The sequence below is a fragment of the Sarcophilus harrisii genome, chromosome 4 (assembly GCF_902635505.1).
Source record: "Sarcophilus harrisii chromosome 4, mSarHar1.11, whole genome shotgun sequence".
NCBI classification, from domain to species: domain Eukaryota; kingdom Metazoa; phylum Chordata; class Mammalia; order Dasyuromorphia; family Dasyuridae; genus Sarcophilus; species Sarcophilus harrisii.
The window spans coordinates 10,506,409-10,525,889 of NC_045429.1; the positions used below are offsets into that span (position 1 = coordinate 10,506,409).

At 41.0% G+C, this 19,481-nt stretch overlaps 1 protein-coding gene across 20 annotated transcripts in view; it reads right to left on the reverse strand.

The window, feature by feature from the left end:
• The window catches only part of SGIP1 (SH3GL interacting endocytic adaptor 1), a 271,977-nt gene that overhangs the window by 33,206 nt on the left and 219,290 nt on the right, over positions 1–19,481 (reverse strand). For 15 of the 20 annotated variants that reach the window (XM_031968947.1, XM_031968946.1, XM_031968942.1 and 12 more), the window contains 3 exons: positions 18,111–18,241; positions 14,721–14,847; positions 6,379–6,438 (listed from right to left, as the gene is read on the reverse strand). In XM_031968947.1, coding sequence (XP_031824807.1) covers positions 6,379–6,438; positions 14,721–14,847; positions 18,111–18,241 — 318 coding nt within the window. The remainder of the gene's footprint in view (positions 1–6,378; positions 6,439–14,720; positions 14,848–18,110; positions 18,242–19,481) is intronic. The other 5 variants (XM_031968951.1, XM_031968949.1, XM_031968950.1 and 2 more) reach the window with 1 other exon arrangement.

Below are 19,481 nucleotides of genomic sequence, written 5' to 3' on the forward strand. Positions count from 1 at the left end.
AACGCCTGGCACGTAGTAGGCATTTAATAAAAGCTCTGTTCCTTCCTGTCCATTGGTAAAAGAGTGAGGAATAGTGGACAGAGAGTTGCCCTCGACAGTAAGGAAGAGAACAATAATGATGGCTAGCAATTATGAAGCACGTTAAGGTCTCCAAGGAGCTTTATACATATTACATCTCATTTGCTCCTCATAATTATTATCCCCAATTTACACACGAGGAAACTGAGGCTGACAGAATGGGACTTGGCTAGGGTCAGAGAGATGGGAAGGGATAGTGAAGGCAAGATTCAGACTCTGGGCCACCTGACTCCAAGGACCAATATCCATCCGTTGCGTTCCCTCAAACACTGAGTGGGCCCTTACTATGGGGCCCCTTCCTTTGGGGAGCTCTCAGCATAATGGAGGAAAGTGTCCAAGCACAGCCATGTATGAGGAGGCCATTCCTGTCACTCACCATATTCCTGTGAGCTGATGAAGAAAATGGTCAGTTAGAAAGTAAGGGCTCATGAAGATTTGGAGGCGTTATGCAGAACGTGGAATACTGAGAAAAAACACTTGGTTCATACGTAGGCAAGGACACCTAGGCTCAAATCCTACTTTTTCATCAAGGAAATTTTCTTGAGCGAGGCCATCAGATAGGCTTAGAGCTAGGAAGGCCTGGATTCGAAAGCTGAGCCATATGGCCCGGAGCAAATGTATACAAAGAAAGATAGAAGGAAAAGGTAATAGAGACCAAAAGGAAGAGAGGAAATGAAAATAGAACAAGGGCAGTGATTTATAATGTGACTTTGGAGATGACAGATTTCGGTGCTTCAGCCCTATAGAGGATGACTACTTCCTTTGAAGCACCATGCTTATGATCTGAATCGCTGGTGCCGAGTGAGAATGGCGCATTTTGTTTTGGGTGGGTCTTTGGTCTTTGTTGCCAAACAAGTCATGCCTTTTTTCCAGTCATGGATAGCAGAAAGCACAGATTAGTGCATATGTAATCAATAAAAATATAATTATTAAAATGTTAGAAACTAAAAACCTCACTAAGCACATGATTATGTTTAGCAGAAACACCAGAGTATGATCTATAGAAATATATATGTTAGAGTCGGGTAAATTAAAAAAAAAAACACCAAAAAATTCTATACACCAACAATTAGCTATCATTGGCTTTCTTTTGGGGGCTTTAACTTTCTCTTAATTACGTTCCAGGTGCCACAACATTCACACACAGCACACTTCCTTTGAGGGCTTGGAAATTAGTTTTCTTTGGCTATTGTCACTGTCTTGTCCCAAATCTATTACAGAATCTTGTGATGCTCCAGAACCTGAAATCCCTTCCCTTCTTCATATGGTAGAGAACTAACTTCCTTATTTAGCCAAGGTGCTGAGGCACCTTTTTTGGCTGAGGCAACTGGGGTTAAGTGACTTGCCCAGCGTCACACAGCCAGGAAGTATTAAGTGTCTGAGGCTGGATTTGAACTCAGGTCCTCTGACTCTACCCACCGAGCCACCTAGCTGCCCCGATTTAGCCAATTTATTATCCAGAAAAGGAGGGATTTTGAGGCAACCTGTAGTTTTTGAAAGAAGAACATTCCTGCCTTCTCTTAAACTCATATTTGAAATCATTTTTTACTTGCATCTACACACAACCAGAGTCTCACCAGTATAGGTCCAGATTTTTTTTCTAGCCTATTTTTGTTTTAGAAACAAACTGCTTTCATATAAGGCAGAAGTCTGTCTTTCTCTTCTTTCAACACTTTAAAACGTATCTGGATGGGATAAAGAGGCAAAGTGCAATAGTAGTAGATACAGCACCTGTTCTTGGCAATCTAATGGGATTGGATTGTCCTAAGTGATTCTCCCTGGGACAGTTAACACGCACCTTAAATGGGATCAGAAGTGGGATTATCAGGAGACATGAGCATCTTTTTGCTATTTTCCCACTGGAAAGCCATACCTCAAAACACAAGCATGCCTCTTACTTCTTGCGGGGTTTTAGAGCTTAGCCAAGTCCAGTGACCTCAGTCCTGCTGGTCATCTCTCCGGCTCCAAACTCTGCCCACCTGATTCTGCCTCAAGGGAGAACATGCTTGGTGATCACTCCAGTAATACCACGGGACATCTATTTATGCCTCAGAGAAGCACGGGCCAAGACAGCTCCTTTTGGACCATGTGACAGCCATCCAAATTGAAGTCAAAGATCTTGTATTTGAGCACCATGTAAAATAGCTCAACAACAGGGGGCAGTGATGCCTTGGAAATACCCCCTTTGGCTCACACAGAGCACAATTTATGTTATTACTTAGCACAATGCCTGGTACCTAGAAGGCACTTATTGTTTATTGACTCTATCAATTATTATCTAATCTCAACTGGGCTCTCACTGCAGCAAGGCAAATACTCTATTCCTTTCTAATTAAGTCTACTCTCTGCAATGGGTGTTCCAAAAACTTCTTATTGTCACATCTCCCATGACACCCTCTTCCTTATCCTCTCAGTTATGGACATTTCATTGAAAAAAAAACCATTCACTAAGATCTGCCCAGATCCCTCTTTTCTTTCTCATCATCATCACTCAGGCATCGTCCTCTACTATCTCCTCTTCCATTCTGGCCTCGGGAAGAAATGGTTCTTTTTCTTGTCAAGGCAAATCACTCAGTCCTGAATCCCAGTCCTTTCTCACCTTTCTAGCAATTTGCTTCCATTCCCATCCCTACTTTATATCTCAAATCTTTAGTCTCTTTCTATCTAGAAGTTTCTATCTATGGCTCTTTCTCTACTGACTACAAACATGACAATGTCTCCACCACCCAGTACTTTAAAAAACCCTTCATTGTATCTGACCATCTTTGATACCTCTGGTCCATATTTCTCCTCTTTTTGTGGCTACACTCTCTGATGAAGGTGCCAACAATTGGTTCCTCTATTTACCCATTTTTACTCTCTTCTAAGAACTCTGGAGCTCCCTCCTCCAACTGATCTCTTTAAAATCACTAATGATTTCTTAGTGTTGTTTTCTCCATCCTCATCCCTTTGGATTTCTCTGTAGTATGCTAAATACTTTCTTTATGATATTTTCTTCTCCAATTTTTCACAAGACTGCTTATTCTATTTTTGATTTCCTTCGCAAGCTAATTGTACAATATTTCAGAGTCTGAGTCTTTTTGTACAGCAAAATAACGGTTTGGTCATGTATACTTTTTGTGTATCTAATTTATATTTTAATATATTTAACATCTACTGGTCATCCTGCCATCTGGGGGAGGTGGTGGGGGTAAGAGGTGAAAATTGGAACAAGAGGTTTGGCAATTGTTAATGCTGTAAAGTTACCCATGCATATAACCTGTAAATAAAAGGCTATTAAATAAATAAATTAAAAAAAAAAGACTGCTTATTCTCCTGGTTCTCCTCTTGTTGAAGTTCCTTCTTAGTTTCTGTTGCCATTTCTCCATATCATGCTCTAATCCTACCTATTCCCTAAGGTGCTGTCCTATCCCCCTCAATCTCTGTCCTCTATACTATATCAGTTGGTGATTTCCTTAGCTCTCAATATTATTGACTCTAGATCGAATTCTAGTTTCCCCTCCCACTCCTCGAGCTATAATCACAGTCTTCTAACTCTTTCTCAGACATCACGAACAGGATGCATGGTAGATAGCTCAAATTTAATATGTGTAACACAGAACTCATTACCATTATTTCCAAGCCTTTTCTATTTTGAACTTTTCTAGGACTGCCAAGAACACCATCATTCTCCCTGTCAACTGTGCTTGCAACTCTTGATGCCATACTTTTTGTATACTACACAGCCCACTCATTGCCCAATCTTCTCATTTCTACCTTCACAATCTCTCATGCATACCTCCCCTTCCATCTGCTCACACAATCACAACCACACTTCAGGCTCTGATCACCTCTTCTTGGATTGCTATAATAGACTTCTACTTGGTTTTCTCGAGTCTCTAACCTTGTCAGTCCATTCTCTATTCAGATTTCCCCCTGTTTCCTGGTTAGTAGTACCTTAAAAACAAATTCCCCCCAAAAACTTCCAGGATACCCATCTATCTCTGCAGCCCCAGCCAAGGTGAAATATGACCAAGAACATTTTCCTGGGACTTTACCCTGGCTAATGGATCTTTTATTAGTTTTCCAAAATTTCACCATGCTTTCCATATTTAGAGTCATTCCCTAGGGATTGGGAATCGAGGTGATTATTACAAGTTCCACTTTTTTGAAAGAGGGTCCTATAGTGGCTACTGGAAAATGACTTGGGGGATAGCAAATAGAGGAAATAAGAAATGGTAAAAGCATTCTTTATAGTCAGTGGATCCAGAATATTCCTCTCCATCACCAGTATGTGCAATAATGCATCTATCACTTCCAGATTCACAAAGGGTTTTCTCCACAAAAATCTTGCAAAGTCATTATGAGATATATTATAATTTCTACTTTACAGATACGGAAATTGAGAAAAGTCAGTAAATGTGAGAAGAAGGTTGCCAACTCAGGTTTTCCGACTCTATGATATCAAGGTTCCTTTTCTCTTTTCCCATACAATTCCCTACTGGCTTCATGCTATCTCGGTATGTCTTCAAACTGGCCTTTATGTTCATTTTTCTTGTTTCCATCTGAATAAAAATCTTCTTGATAGAGGACAGGGAAAGACACAGGAAACAACGAGATTTATTTGGCCTTCTTCTTCTCAAGACATAGCCAAGGTCACACACTTACCAAAGTTGAGTCCAGGTACCAGATGTAAAATAAAAGTGCCATTTGTCAGTATTCATTCAATTAAGTTTATGTAAGATTTCTGTTGGGTTCCAGAGGAGTGACTTTGAGGTTGTGGGGTCACACATGCACTCAAAATGGTTTGCTAGTATTAACCATTATTAGGTAATCAGAACTTTTTAAACTGTTTCCTATAAAGGAGTTAAGTATAAGACTTAACTTATACTTAAGTTATAAGAAGACATGGAGATCTCACAGGGTGGTTGTGAAAATCAAATAAGGTAATCTTTGTAAAGTGTTTAGCATAGTGCGCATAGTAGGGACTTAAATACTTGTTCCCTTTCTATATGTTTGTCTAGCTGTCCATTTTTTATTCTATTTCTCTATCATCTCTCTCCTATCCACCTATTTATTTACCTTTTTTGTCTATCTATCTGTCTAAATATCCATCCATCCATCTACTTATTTGTTTGTCTATCATCCATTTATCTAGATGACCATACATCTGTATATCCTATCCTATCTGTCTATTTATTTGTCTATCCCTTATCATCCATCTATCTATCCATCTGTCTGTCTGTCTATCTATCTAGACTTGAAGAACTACGCAGAGAAAAGCATATTAAACTGTGGGTCATGACCCTGTTTTATGTAACTGAATGGTCACAAAATTGTGATTTATTATCACTAAAAGTTTGATTTGTATACCTTTGTACTTGATGCTGTGTAAAAAATGGGTAACAAGTAGAAGAAGTTTAAGAGCATTGAGAGTTTCCCTTGGTCACATGGCAATTTTATACTAGAAAGAGGACCAAGCTCAGCTCTGTGGCCACTACTGCTCTATCTCCTCCCAATCATAAAGGAGATTTTGTCAAACATTTATAGAAGATGGTACCTTGATTAGATGAAATTTCCTCTTCCTTTCCCTTTTCCTCTTTCTCTCTACAAATAGTGAAATTATAAACTAAGTGCTGAATTTTGTACATAGTCCTCAGTTTCCTAAAATGGCAAGAGGGGACTGGTAAGAGTTAATCGTTGTCCTAAAGTTATTCCAAAAGTCAACTTAGTGAACCACTGATATCAAATCACACAAATACCATTTTTTACCATTAATATAATCTCAAAGAAGCATCCCAGATCATGGCCATACAATAACGCTCAACTATAACAAGCAATGTTTTTTTTCTGGAATACAAGCACTCTACAACCACGTGTGAATTCCTTTTACAAAATCGAAAACTGTTTTTGTATTTGTTACATCACCTTTATCTTCAGTGGATTGCAGAAAAGTTTAGAAAGAGCCCTGGTTGACAGAGTTAAGTTCCTTGGCCAAAAAAAAATACCCAATGTGGTTTATTGTCTTTTCCCCTCAAATTTTCTAGAATTTTACGTACGATCAATTGCTTTGCTAAGAAAATCTCAAGATTTCTTTTTCGATTTTAGTATAAGAAATTGAAGATCATATACCAATCCAATTCAAGAAATTCTCATCAAACTTTTCATCTTTTCCAAGTAGCCATAGCATTTTCATTTGAGAAAAAGACTAGGTTTGTTTTTTGAAGGTATCTCTGGGATTTCAAAATGGAATTGTGGAGAAAAGGGGCAAGGATGGGGATGAGGGATTAAACGGGAGTGGGTATGCTATGTCCTACTTACCTTCAAAAGTCAAATAAAACTTTCCTCTGTCAAACCAAACGAGGGAAGGCTGGTCATTCTCTGTATGGTCAGGTGTTGAAGCGGGATGGGAAAGGTTAAGGAGAGGGAGAGAGAAGGATACAGTGTGAGTCACAGAGCAGCTCATTATTCTAATTACTGGGGAGTAGGGTGAAGGAACTGCATGGCATTAACATGCAGGAAAACAGGCCCTGGCAGTTCCCATTGCCTTGAGAATTAGGGGAGCAGAAAGCAAAAAGCAAAGCTTATGGAAGACTTGAGGGAGGGATGGCGGAGTTGTTGACTGCTTGACACTGGATTGCTGGTGAGCATGGAGCAGGAGGAGGCATCCTGAACATGCAAGTGGTATTAGTATATTTTAACTGCGTTAGTTTTTGGCAAGCCCATCCAGCAATTGCCATCCCCGGTTCACCTCAAATAGCATCCCCTCCTGTGTTTAACTGGTTATAGAGAAATATCAGTGAAGAGAACAGACATTAATTGATTTAAAAGTAGCTCAAATCTGCCTTTAAATGACATCCAAATTGGAGGAATATGGTTTGTCCGAGATGCCTTTCACCTCCCATCCCTTCTCCCTAGGATGTGAACTCCAAATTCTCTTTATATACTTGAGAAAAAAATCACCTGACTAACTATGCAAATCCCTGCACTAACTCCGGAGCAGTTAAATTATTCCTTCCTTTCTCGGTCAATTCACAAAGCCAGAGCATCTCGCCGTTTCTCCAACCTTGTCACAGAGAAACCGCCATGCAAGATGGGGCTTTGTGATTTACAAAAGAAAAAAGAGAGATGTCGGGGGCTCGGCCCCCATTGCAGACAGTAAGTAGAGGATGTGTCTGAGAGGCACTGGACACTCATGGAGTGGATTGCATGTCCATGACAGTAGGAGCATTCGGATGACAGAATGGCTTGGGTCATTACAAACGGAGATTTCTGGGAGTCTCTCGGCTGGCACCGTACCTTCGGGAGTTTCAGCGTGCCTTTCAAACGAAGGGAGCTTGCCATTAAAAACATCATCTTCTGACACCCGGAACCAAAGGAACATAAAGGAACGGGGGAGAAACAAAATAAAAACAAAACAAAAAACACAAACCCAAGTGAAATCCAGTCACACACACCATATCTCAGCAGACCACGAGGGAGTTTGCACGGAAAGACAAACGGACAGTCACTGGGATGTGGCAGGTAATGAGGGCACTAGTCACGAGCTGACAAGACTGACACTCCAGGAGGCTGCTGCCCAACCCCGGCCCTCCCTAAACATACAGGAAACGACTCGGTTTCCCCATTCCTGAGTCCCGACAAACGTCCGTCAGCCTCATCATACACGTATCACATCAAATTCTAAAGCAGGTTGTTAAAGGGATGATTCAGGAATAATTAACAGATGATTTCAGGGTCTTTTTCTGCTCTGTTATCATTCCCAAATGGTCAGACAGATGCCCGTGTACAAGAACATCAGGCTACATAATGACAGCTCACCAGGGTGAACTAGCATGCAAAGTCCACACCCCCACAGACATATCTATATTTATATATCTATAGATATCTATAGATCATATATTGATAGATAGAGACACAAAAATCCATCACAACAAAGCTAAAAAGTGAGGTGGCTGAGGCACCGTGGGCTTTGTGGGAAAGTCATGGGTCTGAAGTCAGAGGATCTGGGGTGGAATCCCCCATTTCCACCTTTCATTAGGTGGTTCTCTTACTTTTCTAGACTCCAGTCTTCTCATCAATAAACTGAAAAGATTGAACTAAATTATTTCTATGTTTTAGCCCCTGATTAAAGGATTTCTCCCCTTTCCTCCCCTCCACACCATTTGGTGGTGGTGGTGAGATTCTGGGATAGGGAACTCTCGGCATGGAGACCTTGTCCCCTGATACAGAATGACAAGTAAAATGTACCTCAGAGTGTTGGAAAGCTCCTTGGGGATCCTGAGAGGTTAAGTGACTTGTCCATGATCCCACACTTAGTATGTATCAGAGGAAAGATTGAACCCAGGTCTTCCTGACTCCAGTTCTTTCCCTACCACACAATGTCACCCCTCGCAGGTGACAACTTATACAATCACAATTTTACCAACACTTGGGCACAGCTACTGTAAAGTCTTTCTTTGGCTTATTTAGAATTCCCTTCCCTAAGGCTCAGAGGGGTCGCATGATGTAGAGGCTAGGACGTTGAACCTGAAATTGGAGGGACCTGGGTTTGGATCCCGTCCCAGACACTGACTAGCTGTATGCACATGTGACAAAGGTGATCTCTCTGTCTTATTTGTTAAGGGAGGAAGCTGGTTTGATGTCTTGTCTCCTCTTCCCTTGAAAGTGATGCCGTTTTAATTCAATGAGAAATGTCTTTGAGCCCTGTCTTTGTAATTTATTATCTGTGGGCATATTACTTAATCCTTTCAGGCCTCAGTTTATTCATCTATAAGACAAAGATTTTGGACTAGATGTCCTCCAACGGTTTCTTCTACATACCCAACTTTATAATCCTAAATCACTTAAATTTTATGAGCCTCAGTTTCCCTGTAGGCAACAAGAGGGACTTGGACTAGATCAGAGGGGTCAATCTTGTAGCCCCTTCAGTGGCAAAACTCTGGAGGAGACTTGAATCAGATTAAAATGTAATAGGGGAAGTGTTGAATTAAATAAACAAGAATGTGATGCAACACATATAATGTTAATCTGTGATTATTTAAGTCTATATTTGAGTTTGACAGCATTGGATTAGACTTCTCAATTCCCCTCTAGCTCTATGACTCAGTTCCCTCATCTGTAAAAGGCGGCTACTAACATCCCTTTGAACACTCATTGTTTTGTGAGGTTAGATTATGTCAAAACCTATAGGAGTTCTCTTGGTTCTGTTTACTCTAGAACTCCTCCTTTGCTTCCTTGGTCCTTCCTTGGAATGGTTTTCTTGGTTTTTCACTTTCAGCAAGTGCTGACTTGCTTCTGTTTTTTTTAATCAATCAACAGGACCAAGGGCTCCCTCAGCCATCCCAATTTCCTCTGCTGGAGCCCTGGCATTATTGATTAGAACCCTGAACACCATCAGCACCCATCACCAGCATCCCCTGCTCCTGACAGACATACAACTGGACACTCTAGTGTCAAGGGTGATGATGTACAACAAATTGAACCCCTGGCCCATATTCAGATAGGTTATGAGGGGAAGTCAGCTTCTCAAGCCCAGTATGACCTCTATGCTTTTCTTATCTGTGATACTTAATTAAAATTCAATCAATGAAAATTGATCAAAATTGGACTACACATTGGGGAAAAAATGTACCTCACATATGAACCAGAAGCCCGCCACTGGAATTCTTCAGATGAGCCATGAGAATATTCTCTAAGTGAAGTTCTTTTCTGGAAAACCTCCTAGAGGCTTCTAAATATCAACATGGAGACCAAGTAAGATCTTGAAACTGGCCTGGAATGGCCTTGAGATGAAACAAGCAGATGACTGACTTCTCGAGGGAGGCAATTTCATGGCTATAAGTCAGGCACTTTGGGGATTTCTCCAGGGTGCTTTGGGTTCTTGGAGAAATGATTCCTAAATTGCACCAGATGGGACCCTGGCAGTTAGCACAAGCTTGATTTACCTCTGGAAATATCCACGGAGTACTATAGCTTCCACTAAAGTTGGCCTAAAGGGTCACAGAATTCCCAAGTGGAAAGGCTCTCAGGGACCATCTGGTCCAGCTCCCATCACCACAAGAATTCCTCTGGCAAGATATGCAGCCAGTGGTCACCCAGTGGTTTTGCCTGCAACCTCTTGTGGACGTTTGGGCTACTCATTCTATTTGGGGCCAGCACTCCTTGGTCTAACATCAATCTTCAATTTGGGCCCACAGAATGTTCTTGTCCTTTACCATCTTATCCTCATTAGCTTCTTCTTGGTAATAAAAATCGCTGGCACTTCCACAGCTTTTACAAAAATGCTTTATGCAAATATCTCAATTCATCCTCACAACAGCCCTGGAAGATAGGTGTTCTTATTATCCTCAGTTTATCGATAAACAGCGATTAAGTGACCTGTCTTAGGCTGAATTTGAACTCAGGTATTCAGAAGATAATGATCCAAATTGCAGTCTGACAAGAACTATTATCTCCCATTGTGACCCACTGGAAAAGTGATGAATTTGAGATAAGAGAATCTGGGTTCTAGAGCTACCTGTGTGACTTTGTGAAATCAGGCAATTCAATTTAGCCTCCCCAGAGCTCAGTTTGCTCATCTGTGAAATGAGAGCATTGAGAGAAGTCCCCTCCAGCAAAAGATCCAAGAAGCTAAGATCATATGACCCCACATCTCGGGGCTTCTCTCTCTTAATTCAGCCTTACGTGTACAATTAGGTGTCTTAGCTTCTGCATCAACCTACTTAACTAGTCATGGTCAAATGCAGATGTTTTCTGTCCCAGAGAGAAGCCATGGTGGAGGAGAATTCTCAACCTTTTCCAGGTTGCTCCTGTAGGCCCTGCACTAATACTCACTACATCCCTCTCACCAGAATGACTAGGGCCACGATGCTCATCTTTGGCCCACTAGGGTAGGATAGGTTGGGGCTACACCTTGCTTTTAGGATCAAAGTTCCAAGATTGGAGCCACTCCATGCTGTCCATTGCTTGAAAGATTCAAAGATAAATACGGTATTGTCCCAGCCTTGGCAGAAAAGTAAGAGTTCTGTGCATGTTTAGTGTGGAGGAATAACAGCCTTTAAAACTTAGCCTAGGGAGTGACTGCAGTGAGAACACCATTTCCAATTCCCTCTCCGCTAATCCAAAATCCAAATTCGTTTTTTATGAGACCCCCATTGCTAGGGAAAAAGAAGGTGGGAGCCAAGTTCCATTACATTTACCTTCTTACAATTAATAAATACTGGTTGTTAATTTCCCATTTCAGAGCCTCTTGGCAACCCGACTGGCACCATCCAGATACGTATGAGGGATTCTTTCTCATCCTTTGCCAGGACAATGTCTGCCCAGAAGGAAAAAATATGGGGGTTTTATGGAGAGTGATCCAGTTCAGAGTTCCTGCCTCACTTTGCATAGGAAAAAAAATCAGGGTGGGAGAAACCATCAGACAACATGACTAAAGCCTTAGAAACTGGTTGGGGATTCCTATCAAATGAAGACGTTTCTGTTGCTTATTGGGATGTTTCCTTTGATGCTAAAAAAAGAGCTTCCCATCACGGGAATGCTTTTATTTAAGGGCTGAATGACAACTTGTGGGGATAGGGGATAGGAATGGCGACTTCTAACTTTGGGATTCTTTGAGCCTATGAAATGATCCTGGACAGAGGATACAATTTAAATTGTACATGTTCAAGAATCCAATAATAAAAGAGATCCATAAATATCTCCATCTTTTGGCACTGAAGTCATGAGAGGAGATCTGGGGATCACCAACCAAACTATTAGTGACCACAACACATGGAGTCCAGCTACAAGGGAACATGATTCATGAGCTCAAGATGAGGGGAGAACAAGGGTCAAAATGTTCATCGTTGGAAAGAGAGGTCAGTTTTTTAGAGCATAATTGTTTTCCTTTTTTTCATAATTCCATCTCAGAGCCTATGATTCTATGGGCTAGAAGAGACCATTCCAGAACAACTTCTGTCTGGAACACAATTCCCACTACTTGACAAATCCAACTCTTGTTGAACTCCCAGTAAAGGGGGAGCCCACTGCCTCTACAATGGGATTCTTCTAGCTGTTCAGAAAAAAAAACCAACAACTTCATATCTACTTTCTTTTTGCTCTAATCACCATGCCTGTAACTTTCCAAAGTGAAATACCCCAACCAGGATGCTTCCTCCATTAGAACATAAATTCTATATAAATAAATAATCTCTTAAGGCAGAGATTGTCTCTGCTTTTGTATTTGTATTAGTAGGTATTTAATAAATGTGATTTCATTCATTCACTCATGCATTCATTCATTTATTCATTGCTAAAATTGTCTCTTTGTATCTTATATCCATTCCCCCATTTATTCTATGTTTAGGAGATTATAAGTGTGATATAGTAGAAAGAACACGAGTTCTGGGAAAAAAAGGGTCCAAATCTTACATCTGACATTAAATCTTTTTGTGACTAAGTTTATCCTAAAATGAGGGCATTAGACTAAATGATTTCTGAGAGCTCTGATTTCATAGTTATATCTCCATGGGACAAAAACTCCATGCTTTACATGAGATAAACAGATTTTTATCAACATCCAATGCCATGAGGAAATGCAGGGGTAGCATTGGGGGCTTAGAATTCTTCATTAGACATGGAATAAAAAGCCTGTCTCTATAGACTCCATTTTAAATTTTACATTCATGTCTCCCATGCTCATCTGCCTGGCTCTTTAAAGGCTAACCCAGTTTTCCTACCTAGATCTGAAACACACAACCTCAAATTAACTTCTTCTTTGCTTTGTTCCCTTTGATTCCCACTGCATCCCTTCTGGTTTTTGACTCCATTGTCATAGTCAGTATTGGAGAAAGATTATAGGGCTAAGAAGAAAAACATACATATATGCACGTACATACACACACACACACACACACACACACACACACACAAACACGTCCCCATCATTTTTAGAAACATTGCTAGAAACCTTCCCAATTTTCCCCATCTCTGTCATTTAATCCATGAGAAATGGAGTTTGCATGAGACCAAAATCTATCCTGAATAGGGTACTTGTTGCCAAGTCATCCAAGCCCATCCTCTATCTCCAGGGAGATCATGCTACATGAGGAGCTGCTGAATGGTCAGGCAGCTGATAGGGAGTGAATTTGTGGCCGTAAGGTGACCTGTCCATAGCAGGAGGAAATTAAAAAACATGGTGGGGAATGCACGAGGAGAATGGAAACAAAACCAAAAGCTCAAAATAAAAAATGGAACCAAATCCAATCCAAATACTCCTCAGCAAATAAAGCAAGGTGACAGCTTCATGGTTGCTATTGTTTTTGAAAGAGGGAAAACTGACCGCATTGAGAATAAGAACAGATCTGCACAATTTGGAGTTCCTGCTGCAGGGATGATAGAAACATATTGTGTACATTTTGGACAAAATTCAGCCCCAGGACTTGCTATTAAAAAAGTAAAAACTACTATTGCTCTTAAATTTTAGATCAGACAATTATTCTGAGGTTACTCTAGATAGGCATTCTGAGTGACAGTTCCATCCTTCTCTTCCGCTCCAACCAACAGGGCAAACTAGATGGAGTGGGTAGAACAGCTGATGCCAGAAAAGATGGTAAGAGTGGGGAGGGGGCAAATGGATGGGAGTAGCAATCGAGCAAGGAGTATGTCGGTGGCTCAGCTGGATGATGAGATGAGATGACATGGGTCCAAGGACAAGGTCCAATGGAAAGGAACCAAGAGTACTCTAGGTATTGCAAGCTGGCTAGAGTGTGAGGCTAGAATGAGAATGAAGTTTAAATGCTGGGAAGGGTGAACAGTCCTACCAAGAAAAGGAAAACAATGAGTCGATGCAGTGGCTCTGGAGGAAAGGGAAATTGATATCATGCAAAAACAAGGAAGATGGGAAGCAGATGAAACAAATGATGACCAAGAGGCTTCCTAAAGTCTTAGCTTTGGAAAGAGGGAAGAGCAGACCAAGGAAAAATCAGGATATCAAACACTTGGGAAAACTGTCTGGCTCTTTGCCTTTATTCCATTCATAGCACAATATAGATGGTGAACCATCAATAGCACAAACAACATGGATGATGAAGTGTTGCAAATGGTTTCGTTTCTCTTAGCAAGTCTAGGATGTGTCAATAACTCTTAATGGTATTAAAGGGGAAAGTGCTTAATATTCAGAACACCAAAGTTTCTACCATCCATCCACATAAGGATGAATAAATGACTTAAGAATGAGTGAAAAAATAATAAAAAAAGATTCCAAATATTGTTATTTCTAGGAGGGTACACTGTTGGAATTTTAATAAACATTTTTCTAAATGAAGAATGTTTAGGCAAGTGTTATGGAAAATAAAATCTAAATCATAGAACCTTCTTTGGACACTTGTACTATTTTCCCAAGATATTAATAAATTTATGTGTGATAGGGTAAGAAAAGTCCTACAAAGTACAAGTGTTAGTTTTCATTTTTTCTTGCAGGGGGCAGAGGATGGGATGGTTAAAACACTTTGCCTTCTTTGCTGAGAAGGAAGAGTCGGATGAGATTGGCAACACACACAGCAAGACAAGTTTGATCATAATCAAGGGGCCTCAAAAACTTTCACAACTGGAAAAGAAAGCCAGTCCAACCTAGAGAGAGATGAAAAGAGGAGAGATTGGTTTTGTTTTTGTTTTTTTACCAACAGTAGGTGTTGTAGCTGCGCTCAGGGAGTTGGTGGACGATATTGATGACGTACTCTCTGCCCGGGCAAGGGGTGCGATTGGAGGAGGGCTTGAGGAATGTATGGGAGGGCTAAAAGGTCTGGACTGTAGGAAAAAGAAGAAAAATGGCCAAAAGTTAGATTCACAGGTCATGGTATTTCCCTTGAAATAGTGTCCTATAATGCCATTCATTTGAATATTTCTCTCCTCACATTTTGCAACTTGACCCCTTAATCTTCCAGTAGCAGTTAAGTATATCATTCAGTGTCAGGGTTGGAAGGGGCCAGATATTTAGCCCAGCCTTGGCAGGTTGGTTATCTCACCTTTACCTGAAGATCTTTAGGGACTGGGGGCAGCTAGGGAGTGCCATAGGGGGTAAATAGAGCACTGGGCCTGGAGTCAGAGAGATTCCTCTTTATGAATTCAAATCCCACCTCAGATACTCCCTAGCTTTGTGATTCTGGGCAAGTCACTTCGCCCTGTTTGCCTCAGTTTCCTCACCTATAAAATGAGCTGGAGAAGGAGAAGGCAAATCAATGCAGTATCTTTGCCAAGAAAATTTCAAGTGAGATAACATGACTGAAATGACTTCATAACAATAAAATTCTTATTATATTAGATGGAGGATTCCTTTTAAGATAAGATTGAACTATCTGGTCTTTAAGGTTCCTTCCATCTCAGTTGGAATTGGAGATTCTATGTCTGTGAAATATGAGCAATGGATAAAAGCTATTGGCAACCACAATTTGGATCAATACCAGGCAGGTTTCTGGATAATTAGAACTATGTGCTCATTGCCTCATGGAAACGGTGAGGCCTGCATTGTGGATAGAGCTCTTTGGTGCTAAAGAGACGTTATTTTTACAATAATACTTGCTGTGTGCTTCTGGGTAAATCAATCACTTAGCTTCTCTTATCCTCAGTGCTCCTCTTTGGGAAATGGGGGCAATAATAGTACCTAGTTATTATGGTTGTTGTGAAGATCAAATGAGCTAATATATGTGAAAAGTGCTTTCCAAACCTTAGAAAGTTCTATAAATGTTAAACTCTATGATTATTTTCATAAAATAGTGATTTTTTATAGGATATGCTCAAGCAGTAGCTGAACAAGAACTTGTCAGTAATGTTGTAGAAAGGATTCATGTTATATGTAAGGTGAGATATGATGATGATGATGATGATAGTAATAACTGGCATTTATTAGCTTACAAAGCCCTTTTAGGTTTGCAAAACACTTTACAAATATTATCTCATTTCAACTGCACAACAACCCTGAGAGGTAAATGTTGTAATACATGGGAGAGCTGCTAAAATACACAGGAGTCACCTTACAGTGGCTGCTTGGAGATCCAATCCAGAATGGATCTCCTCTTGTGAGAGGATGACACAAGGAGACTGAGAGGCCGTTGCTGTCCTCTGACCTCTCTCCTGAGAGGCCATTGTATTGTCCGACCTCTCTCCTCCTCCCCCTGCCTCCAATTAATCTCATTCCCAGTCCACAACCCCTGTGTCAGCAAAGGCTGCCCTGCAACTCCTTCCCATGTAAATGCTTTTGTTATTCTTACTTTACAGATGAGGAGATTGAGATAGGCATAGGTAGTTTACCCAGAGTCCCATAGCTAGTGGAGATAGGATTTGAACTCACATCTCCCTGACTCCAGAACAAAAAGGCTAAGGATTTCTAATTCAGAGGACCTGGAGATCAGTCTTAGGAGACTTAATAACCCAGCAGTGGAGAAAATAGCCCTTTCCAAATATCTAAGTTTCATGGGATCTAAGTCACTGAGAGGTGTGTAAATTTAGAGAAAATCTGGTCTTTCATTTGACAAATAAGGAAAATGAGGCACAGAAAGAAGTCATATGGAGACTGAGCTCCAACAACTAAGCCCAGATCCTTGAATGCCAGATGCACTCTATATTGTGGTCTTATAAGATGAGATACTAACAATTTGAGAGGGAGTCTCTTAGGAGGAATTAAGAGTAGATTTGGAATCCAGAGACCTGGCTACGAGGCTCACATCTGATTCTTAGAAGCTATGAGATCTGGACTAATCCCTTCTGAGCTCCAGTTTATATAATGGGGATCAATCAATCAATCAATCAATCTTTATCCATTAAGTTCCTACTATGTCCAGGCACTGTGTATACAAAAACAGCATAGCTCTTAATTAGAGTTGTCAAGGAGATAAGGACGCTGGGGATGGATGGAAATTCACGTCTCCTTGGCAACACTAAGAAGGGGGGGGGTCTCAAAGTCAGGAAAAAGACAGCTTCTGCCCTTTATGGAGCTAACATTCTCTGTGAGAGATACCAATATACACATATATCCACATGTGTATTTATAAATATATGTATACACAAACAATGCATATATGAATATATACACAATGATAAACACACACATATATATACATAAAATATATGTGTATAAATATATATACACAAAATATGTACTTATATAGTTTTAAATATATCATAATATACATATAAAATACAGACATATTTCTAAATATATGTGCTAACACAATACACATATATACATATATAAACACACATATATGTATATATATGCAAATACATGTATGTGTAGACAAAATAGATACAAGGTGAATTTTGGAGGGAGGACACTAGTAGCTGGAAAAACAGGATAATTTTTATTTAAAACTCTAATTCTGTGATGCCGGAGCTTAGATTTGAAGGAAACTGAAGGAAGCACCGATAATAATAAAAAGATCACATTCAACACTTCATGACTCCATTTGGGGCTTTCTTGCCAAAGATACTGGAGTAGTTTGCCATTTTCTTCTCCAGCTCATTTTACAGATGAGGACACTGAGGCAAACAGAGTGAAGTGTTACCCAGTCAGGAAATGCTTGAGGCTGGATTTGAACTTAGCTCTTCCTGTTTCCCAGCCCAGTCAGTGCTCTATGCGCTGCACCATCTAGCTGTCCAATAATGATGGCTGACATTAATCAAGCACATTGAGGTTTACAAAACACTTCACAGACTTTTTCTCATTTGATACCAACAGCAACCTTGTGAGGTGTTTGCAGTGATTAGCCCCATTTTCCACATGTAGAAACTGAGACCAAGTGGAGCCAAGTGATTTTCTGGAGTCACACAGCTAGTGAGATCCGAGGCAGGTTGAAGCCAGACTCCCTGTATTCTACTGCCTCCGTATCTCCTAGGGTATCTTGTGTTATATCCCTGTAAAAATGCTATTAATGGTCAGACTAGAAATCCACAGTCCTCCCCCAGTCACCTTGTTTTGTCCACTTATCCTCCCTTTTGGAGCTCCACCAACTCCTCCTTTGATGGAGACAAACCAAAGATTAAGAAGAGAATAAAGGAAATGAATGGGAACGTACCACGTCTCCCACTGGGGGCTTCCCAGGGGGCAGCTTGGGCCGAGACGGAGGCCGTGGAGGAGGAGGCGGCGGCGTGGTCCCGCTGGTGCAGTGGGCTGATGGTGTGGCAGGCCGGGCTGGGGAGGACGCTCCTAAAAACAATCAGATGGCTTCAGGTTGGGCAGCACGGTCCCCGCCTCCCCCAGCAAGCAGCCGAGCATCCTCCCTGCATGCAGGCCCCCAGAGCCCAGCATAAGCAGAGCATGACATCAAACACCAACTACGTCACATGTGTGTTTTTAAGGCAAAAGTCCCATGGCTGAATTATGATTGATGGCTAACTGGAAAGCTCATCACCTTCTGACAAAGGTATGCAAGAAGGAGACTGGACTTTAGTGCTCTCATTTGGCAAATGGGCACAATTTCAGTAGCCTCTTCAAAGAGCCCCAGAGAGTCCATGAGGTGGGACAGAAAACACCTTGCTGGCCAACCCTGGGCAAGGCAATTCTTCCTGTTCTTTCTCTTCAGACAGAATAGCCTCGTTTGGAATTCTTTTACTTTTCTGTCTCATACTAAGGCCGCACATGCTCAGTTAGTTCCCCTCTGCTTTCACTGATCTCATTATGTGTGTTTCCTTCCTCATACGGTGGGGTGTTCAAGATCTTTCAGTATTTGCCAGGATGCAGAAAATCCTATTTTGGGAATACAGTCAAGCTGGTGAGAACCTTTCTGGGGCCTCATTACTGACCATCACTCTATCGGCATCCTGAGCCTGCTGTCCAGCCTAGGACTTGCTAGAGCTTACAATGACCTTGGGATCTTAAAGAGCCCTGATAACTGAACTAGGAATTTACACGCACAAAGCCAGTCTGATTCCGAGGTTAGCCCCCTCTTAGAGCTGGTTTTTTCAGTCTTCTTCAGTTTCTAGAAATCTTGCCTCTCTATAAACTTTCCCACATTCTTCTCCCCCACCCCTTCAATCAAACAAAAGAAAATATATTCCAGAGTTGCTAGAGCTGACCATGGAAGTCACAAAAGGAATTAAAGAGCTGAATACGTTTTTCTTCTCTGAGGGGACATAAAAAAATTGCTTCACTTCATTGGTTGGAAATTGATGTGGAATTTCTATAATCTTTCCATAAGATACTGCAGTCATTATTTGGCAGAGTCACTATATCCCCGAAAAGGTTCTCATATACCATGAGCACAGGCTTAACCCCAGATTCAGATGATTGACTGGTTGCAAACAATGTCAGTTCATCAGAGAATCCATCAACTGACATCTCCCTCCTTTGAAAGGCTATAATTGGATTTACCTTTTAGGATGCTAAGGACAACTCAATTAGAAAAGAGGGAAGGCACAGAGCAAACCAGAGACGTGTACAGACACAC